Here is an 8,525-nt window from a genome sequence, read left to right on the forward strand (position 1 = left end):
TAAAAGATATATATTTTTTGAGACAGAGATGCCGTTGGCTTTGAAATTGATTTCAAGTTGCTAGAATTAAAAGTAAGCATCGAGCTAGATAGAAAAATTATATAACAAGACTAAAATAGACATCTTAAAGTTTCAAAAACCAAAATGAAACAATTGTAAGAGCTTCAGAACTAAAATAGCTGTCTCGAAAATTGAGAAATCAAAATGAGTAAAAAAAGATAGAAATACTATTTAGATCTTTAATCCCAATATTTTCTACGGTTAATTTATAAAAAATACCCATAAACTGTGGAGTTGGTTACAATTATACTCCGAACTATAATTTTTTTTTTTTAAACAAGAAACTTTCAAAACAATTCTAAACTACTGTTATTAAATGCTTAAGTAAACAAATCTAAACACATAGATAAAAAAAATAAAATAAAAAATAAAGATACATGACATCTGTAAACTATGCATGTTGTTATCTTCTTCTTTTCAATATCTCAATTATTTGTTCTTTCATTTATAATTTTTTTTGGGAGAAATTTATATATATTTTTTAATCTTCACATTTAAATTTACTTTCGGTATATATTTAGATTTGTTCACATAAATAATTCGAATAAATCTATAAGCCGACACAAACTTTTTCCACTACGAATTTAACTAAAAGAGTTTCCATAGTTATTTGAAACAAACTTTTAAACAAAATTAAAATGTAACTTTTTATTTATTTATTTATTTTGACAATATATGGGACTGAAAAATCGAAGTATTAACTCTGAAATTGATAAAACAAGGACTCTAAGCTAGGTTGATTTTGACAAGTTTGTAAAGTTAGGGCATAATAATGAAGCAACTCTACATTTGAAGACCATAATTTGATATTGACCTTTGAACCTAATCGATCGAGTTAGTTCTTCGAAAATTTGTGCATGGCCTTCGCCACAAAGTTTCTTCGCCCACTCCCCGGAGCTTTCGTGTTCGCTTCGTCTTCGTCTTCATCTTCTTCCTTCTTCAATCCCGTCAGATTCTGTATGTTTTATGCTATCTTTACTTTCTAAACTTCCTTCGATCGTGTTTTCATTCCTTTGACTCGTCTGATTGCTGTACTGTTTCCAATTTTAGGTTGTGTGAAATTTCAGCACTTCAAGTCGTTTCCGACGAACTTCGGATCATTACTCTGCAACCGCATTTCCAATTTCAGACTTGCATTTTCTGGCGCTAATGGAATTTATCTGCGGAAGTCTCCTTTGATAGGTAAGCTTGATTTCTTCAACTCTTCATTTTTCCAATCATCTGCTGAATAGCAATTCTATATGTAACATTGCTTTCCTTAGCATTTTTTTATTCCTCTTTTGCTGTAAATGCCCAAGTGTCATTAATGACTAGTTAGTTCTTATGCATTGTGGAATAGGATTTTTCTTTTCGGCCAGAATATAGCATTCCAATTGCTGGTTAGCATAGGATACTGGCGCTTTAATCATTGGGCTAATGTTAAGAGTTCTTGACATGTGGAAAAGGAAGGGTGTTCATGTGTAATAATGAACCTATTCCATTTAGTATTTGAAATATGACTAGGGTTAAATTTGGGATGGCTTTGGAAAAAAGTGATTTTAAGTGAAACCACTCTTTCTGTATGCAACTTTTGAAGTTCTTGTCTTCAAATCATTTTAGGTATAATTGTTAAGGCATATTGATTTGATTAGATGTACCGTAATCCATCAGCTTAAGCTTTTGGATTCAATGGAACAGAAAGCCAGGTGTTTGAACCTCTATTGATTTCCACTTATGAGGAGTGTTAAAGCATTAATATGATTAAATTTACAGTAACCTATTAACTTAAGCTATTAGTTTATGATTTAATATGGTGTAATGTAGTGTTTCTAAAATTTGCTTGAAAGGTGCTTTTAATGGGATGTATGTATTTTTCAGGTTCTAAAAGTTGTCCTAAACTCACTTGTATTGTCTAATTGAGCAATGTTATTGAGTCTCCATTTTCTTATTATGGTTGCCGCATTTTTTTGCACACTTTTTTTTACTATACTGCAATTATAAAACTTAAACTCTTTAGTTGGAATGAGATAAATTATTCCCAATTAACACTTCCCTTCTCAACACTCTTCAAACTTTGCTCAACATCTCTGTTGATCCATATTAAATTTTCACTATTCCACAAAGGGTTACATAAAGTCCTTCCTATTGTTGTGCTTATTGACAAAAAATTCTATCCATACGTTATGTAGATTCTAATAACAAAGACTCCCAGAATCTGTAAAATCTCAGCACAAATCCTTAAAAAAAATAATTATTCTTTCATTCCTTTAAAACTGCAGGGCCGTGCAAAAAACATTCTTACACTGATTTTTTTTTCTTTCCTTTGAGGGAAGACCATCTGCCGTGTTCACCAATATGCATTCGCTAAAAACTTTGTAAAAGCCATCAAGGAAGCAGCTGCCTTGTACTTGGATTTTTCCACATTACAAGTTTGGTTTTATTTGTCAGGATATTTAGATTTTGCTTAATTGTGCTTGAGGCATTCTACCATCCAGAGAAAAATTGGATGTAGTATAGCATTGCTTCCTTGTGCCTCATTTATGTACCGGTTGTTGATTGATCACATGGTTGCTGCAATCAAATTCTTCTTCTTCTTCTTCTTCTCTCTCTCTCTCTCTCTCTCTCTCTCTATATATATATATATATATATATATATTTATATCTATATCCGAGAATGTGTAGGTTAGCTTGTTTTTAGTTCGATTAACCTTACAGTTGCTTGAGCTATCAAATTCCTCTAACCTACCAATGTTTTTGTTTTGGTTTCTGTTTGTAATGGGCTGATTCTTTTTTCCCATTGTATTATAAAAATATGATTTTTTTTTCAGGAAAAGAAAAAATTCCTTCTAATCCTTTCTTACATTACACTAATGAAAAGGAAAATTCAAACAGGAAGTCAGTTTAGTAAGGGCACCATTTTGGGTGCATCAGTTGTACTTGGATCAATCAGTTTGTGGCCCAATGCTTCATTGGCTATGGACGGTGAGCAAAAATCTTCTTTTTTTGGTTCAGTTGGAAGCCTCCCTTACCCTTTAATGAACCAAAAGGAAAAGAAATTGAGCTTTATTATTTTTTTGGTTGGGAGGCTTTGACGCCCCAACATATTTAAATTTGAATTATACTCATACTTTTTTCTTTCCAAAACAAAATACTGCAGACAGATTAATGGATGCTCCCCAAGAGGATTTAGATGCTTCAGATTATGTAAAATCTGCAAAAATCTTCTGGGAGCTTGCATTAAGACTCTGGTTGCCTTTTCTTCTCTGTTGGACTGTGTTGATAAATTTGAATCATCCTATACTAGTTGTGGGCAAAGTGGTCCTATTCCTTGTTAGCACAAAACCCAGTCCTCTATCTGTTTACATTTTTGTGGAGAAGGTTAGTTGAAGTTGTAGCATCTAGCTTGTCTGACTTGAGAATCTGAGATGACGTATTTGGCAATATATTGATTATATGTCTTCAAATTGTTTCAGTTGCGTTCTTCTTCATCTCAAGAGCCCCATCTCTCTAACTGGAAAAAGGTATGTGTATGTTAGGTATCCAAACACGGAAAATACAAGAAAACACTAAAGATAACTATATTACAATATCAACCCAACTCTATTCATTAGCAAAATTTTCTAGCTAATTACCATTAATGCCCTTACCAATATCCTACTACCATTGTTTTTTTTATTGCTTGTCTTCTAGGATTTAAGCGCAAGGTGGAAAAAAAAAAAAAGCTTTTTTGTTTTGTTTTTTTTGTTGTGAGGCACACTATATATATAAGTAATAGGGAAAAATACCTTTTTAGTCCTTGAGTTTTCTAGAATAGGTGCGTTTGATCCTTGAAGTTTTAAATAAACCATTTTAGTCCATAAATTTTTAGTAATAGGTTTAAAAGGTCATTTTCATTAACAACGTTTAAATTAACAGATCTGTTTAAATTAACAGATCTGTCAAGTAGATTATTTAAATGCTGATGTGACTTGCTGACTAAGTTGATGATTTAGATTTAAATACTTCACAAGATGAACTTCATGAAAAATGAACTCAACTTCACGTCATTTTTGTCTTTTTTCTTGTGAAGTTCGTCTTGTGAAGTTATTTCATGAGATGAACTTCAAGAGAAATGAACTCAACGAACTCAATTTCACCTCATTTTTGTCTTTTGTCTTGTTAAATCCAAATCATCAACTTACAGCAAGCCACATCAACATTTAAATATCTAATTGGACAGATCTGTTAATTTAAACTCTTCTGTTAACGAAGAGGAGCTTTTAAACCTATTATTGAAAACTTAGGACTAAATGGCTAATTTGAAACTTTCAGGGACCAAACACACCTATTCAAAAAAACTTGGGGACTAAAAAGGTATTTTTCCCAAAGTAATACATGAAGAAGAGAGAGCATAGTTGAAGTGGAAATATGAAAAAAAGGCCCCTACACGTAGAAATTTTGCATTTAGGCTTAGTAAATTTTGATTCTTTAATTAATAAAGAAGGAAAAACTTTAATTATTACTATATTTTAAAAATAATGAAAAAACCCCCAAGGTCTAGGGCTTAAAGCCTTGGAATTTCACAAAAGGTGTACACCTGTGGTGCCTTATTTTGTGAGCTTCGTCTTTTCAAGGTGAGGCACAAGACATGCGTCGGAGAGGACTTTTTAAAATACTACCTACTACTATTCCCAATGTCCTCTATTAGTACCCTTACAGCGTCCCATCAATCTCAGCTGTCTTAAAATACCTACCAAATGATGTATTATGATTGGATTGAGTTGCAATGAGTTCTTCCAAAAAAGGGAAAAAAAAAGTACTTTTAAGTGGTTCTCCTAAAAGCACTTCTAAATATCTTTAGAATTTTCAAACTCTTGTGAAATTTTCAGCAAGTTCCTTGTACTAGTCAATTTAACCTGATACTGAAAAGTTATTTGATTAATGTGCAGTGTTTGGTTGCAAGAAAAGTTGAAGTCGAAGACTACAAGCTTCTATGTGTGGCCAAAGTTGAAATGAAACATCAAAAGTTCACTCTTGTGGGAATTCTTGGAGGTTGGTGGAAATGGCCACCCTTTTCTTCTGATGATGAATTCATTGCTTTTATGGATAAACTAGCTTTCCTTGCACATCGACTAAAGTCTATATACTAAGTATAGGCTAAATATATAAAATTTAGTTCATACAGTTAAGCTATGCTTTTAATATAGCCGTTAAAAATAGTTTATGATAAATTTACCTAACATAATACTTAATTAATTTTCCTCTGGAAAGGCATTGTATGTATATCATAGAGTCGTTTGGCCCCACCAATTTGTCAAGTTGGTGTAAACAATTCGACTTCAATAAGAGAAACTATTGAACTTACACATTTATCTAGTAACTTCATTTTTTTTTTTTTTAATTTTTCACATTTATCAATGAACTTCATTTTCTTCTCTATTTCTACTTTTTCACATTTATCAAAGTAACTTCATCTTACTTTTTTAATTTAACAATTATCGAGAAACTCAATTTATAACTCTACATTTTAAACATAAATTTACTAACTCCAACATATTAACTCAAAACTTATTAACTCCACTAAGTGGATCAAGTTTTTCCTATAAAGGTTAACACAATGCAAAATATGAGGTGTGAGAATTGGAATTTTGACTTTTTGTTTAAAGTTATAATGTCTTATTCATTTGAGTTATGTTCGTATTAACATATTTAATATTGAATAATATATCTTTTAATTTTATATATTGCGCGAATGGAAAAATGTTGTGTGGTGTCATATATGACACTAACATATTTAAGGACACATACCGGAGGACTTATATACCTTGTTGTATAATTTATGTTTGATATGTTCTCAAACTTCAAGAATTTTTAGGAACCAAGTAGAGACTTGTTCAAACTTCTGACATATTTTACTCGATTATCTATATAAAATAAAATCTCTTCAATTAAAACTCTTACAAATGGGTGTAAAATTGCAAATAAAATTTGTCATAGAGTTCAGAAGAGAGATATTATCTTATTCCATGATTTTATATAATTTTTTTAATACAATAACTGTCGAGTGGAAAATTAAACCTTTGAAATTAAGCATCGAAGCTATGCCAATATCATTAAGTTAAATTCACTTTAAAATGTAAATTTTATACAAATTTTGAATCATTCTTCATGGTAAGCAATAAATGAAAGGAAATTTTCACATATAGAAAAAATGTCAAACTATTTATAGAAATAGCAAAGAAAATACTGATAGACTTCTATCAGTGCAACATATATCATATAGTATCAATACTAAACTTTATCAATTTCTATCACTGATAGACTTCTATCAATCTCTTTCAAAGAAAATTAAATTTTACCATTTTGTATAAATAATTTCCTTTATTTTTCCATTTTTGAAAATCCGTATAAATGAAAGAATTTTCCGTACTAAAGACGTGGCTGAATGGAAGAATATCGTTTATAAATTTTGAGAATTTTTCTAGTACTACCAGAATATCATACTCTCTCTTTTACACCGTAAATTTGTCTTCATAAATACTCGAGAACCCTACACTAATATCAGCAAATCATACTCTATTTTTGACCTAGCATACAATGGAGTAATATGAAAGATGTTTAAATCTTATTTTGGTCCTTGAACTTTAAAATTTGTTCTATTTTGGTCTTTAAATTTTTAAAAATGTCTATTCTAGTCCCTAAATTTTTTAAAAAATGCTTTACTTTGGTCATTGCTATTAAAATTTTGTCAACTCTCAAACAAAATGATGAGATGACTAGGATGCTAAATAAGTTAATTACACTAAAAAAGTTAGTTTCAATTTTGAATTAAGTGGTAAAGCGATTTTCTATAAAACTCAAATGTTATTTTACCTTCGAGATTTTGACTGTTTAATATTTTATAGTGTATTGAGTATTGACATTTTATTTCATCTTCATTTTGCTCACACATGTTAGACATAATTTCATCAAAGAATTAACAAAATTTTGATAGTATGGATAAAAAAAATACTTTTTAAAATTTAGAAACTTTATTTTTTTTAAGTTTATTGACCAAAATACAGACGAAAATAAGATTTAAACCAATGAAAAATTATTCATACTACTGGATTGGAAAATTTCCCAAATTTTTATAAAGTTTCCAGCGTTTGCACCGACTTGAAATCCAGATGGCAATTTTTTTTAGGGTCGACATGTCGGCAAGCTGTGCAATGCAACTGCAAAGTAAGCTCGCACGTGTCGGGCATGCATGCATGTGCATGACCTTTCCATTCACACGTACGTATAATAATTAAATTTTGGTTCTTTCATTTTCTTTAATTTAATTTCACTTCCTCAATTCTCCATTGCCATCATTCGCTCTACGTCCAGGTTAGTTTTTTCTTCTCAATTAAGAAGTAAATTCCTAAATTTATAAATTAGAAATATAAGCAAAATTCTACTTTTTAATTATTGGATATTGTCTATTAAAACATAACCTATACTATAGATTTTGGTCAATCCTTTCAAAATATATGTATATATCCATGCTTCAAGGTATGAGAATTTTGAGCTTTAAAAGGATAATGAGTTGCAAATATAAATTTTTTTATTGTTACTATTTTTTTTTTTTAAAATTACAAGTTTAGTTTTAATAAACAGTGGATATTATTCAAAACTTTTAGAATTTATTTGATATATTAGGTATAAAATTCAAAGTTTATGTCTAATGATATTTCAAACTTTTAATGTTGCCTCGTAGTTTATTAAAATTAATGACCAAATTTATAATTTTGAGATGAAGCTTAACTAATTTTATAATTTAAGTAAAGTAAAAATAAAACATCATGTACAAAAGTTATATATCGAACTAATTTAAAATTTTAATTTACAATTTTAGTTATAAATCGGCGACATGAAAAAATTATCAGAAAAATCTAAAACTCTTCTTTTTTTTTTTCCCACCAAAATTGCACCCTTTTTTTCTTACATTTAATGGCGGTTATTTACCGTCATCAATACATGACATGAAAAAATTATTATAAAATTCGCTAATATTTCGCTCAATCCATAAAAAAAAAAAAACGCTCGAATTTGGCTTTTATGACATTTTTTTCTTCTCATTCCTAGATTGGCCTTTGTTCATGTCATTTTTTTTTTCTTTCAATGAATATAGTGAAAGAAAATGGTGGGTGTTGTTGCATACTACAAGGGACCAAGCATAATAAAGGAGATAATATATGGAGTGGGGATTGGGCTAATGGCTGGTGGCCTCTGGAAAATGCACCATTGGAATTATCAAAGGAAAACTAAAGAGTTCTATGAACTGCTTGATCGAGGTGATATCACTGTTGTCATTCAAGAAGACTAATAATTCATAATAATAAGTTTTGGTTCTTAAATTCTAAACGATTGTAAACATTTTGTTCTTGTATTTAAAAAGTAGCTTTTAATAAGTAATATTAAGGTGTAATTTATAAATTTATATATATGTTATAAATTTTAATAAAATAACTTGTTTTTTTCAA

General features: G+C 29.8%; 2 protein-coding genes across 2 annotated transcripts; both read left to right on the top strand.

Annotated features, from left to right (window-relative positions):
- The first annotated feature begins 751 nt into the window (after nt 1–751).
- On the top strand, nt 752–5,382 carry LOC120090109 (uncharacterized). Its single transcript, XM_039047621.2, has 6 exons — nt 752–1,017; nt 1,111–1,242; nt 2,932–3,021; nt 3,197–3,417; nt 3,513–3,560; nt 4,968–5,382. The coding sequence occupies exons 1-6, from the start codon at nt 918–920 to the stop codon at nt 5,166–5,168; spliced, it is 792 nt and encodes a 263-aa protein (XP_038903549.2). The 5' UTR covers nt 752–917; the 3' UTR covers nt 5,169–5,382.
- A 1,956-nt stretch (nt 5,383–7,338) lies between these two features.
- Nucleotides 7,339–8,525, top strand: LOC120091921 (Cytochrome c oxidase subunit Vc family protein). Its single transcript, XM_039050090.2, has 2 exons — nt 7,339–7,389; nt 8,174–8,525. The coding sequence occupies exon 2, from the start codon at nt 8,183–8,185 to the stop codon at nt 8,366–8,368; it is 186 nt and encodes a 61-aa protein (XP_038906018.1). The 5' UTR covers nt 7,339–7,389; nt 8,174–8,182; the 3' UTR covers nt 8,369–8,525.

Source organism: Benincasa hispida, chromosome 11 (genome assembly GCF_027475165.1).
Source record: "Benincasa hispida cultivar pf3 chromosome 11, pf3_genome.v1.1, whole genome shotgun sequence".
Lineage (NCBI taxonomy): Eukaryota > Viridiplantae > Streptophyta > Magnoliopsida > Cucurbitales > Cucurbitaceae > Benincasa > Benincasa hispida.

Excerpts from the sequence above, each read along its gene's own strand:
- LOC120091921 (XM_039050090.2), top strand. The coding sequence starts at position 8,183 with ATGGTGGGTGTTGTTGCATACTACAAGGGACCAAGCATAATAAAGGAG.
- LOC120090109 (XM_039047621.2), top strand. The coding sequence starts at position 918 with ATGGCCTTCGCCACAAAGTTTCTTCGCCCACTCCCCGGAGCTTTCGTG. Across the intron at positions 1,018-1,110 it reads CTTCAATCCCGTCAGATTCT|GTTGTGTGAAATTTCAGCAC; the intron begins GTATGTTTTATG and ends TTCCAATTTTAG. Across the intron at positions 3,418-3,512 it reads TTTACATTTTTGTGGAGAAG|TTGCGTTCTTCTTCATCTCA; the intron begins GTTAGTTGAAGT and ends AAATTGTTTCAG.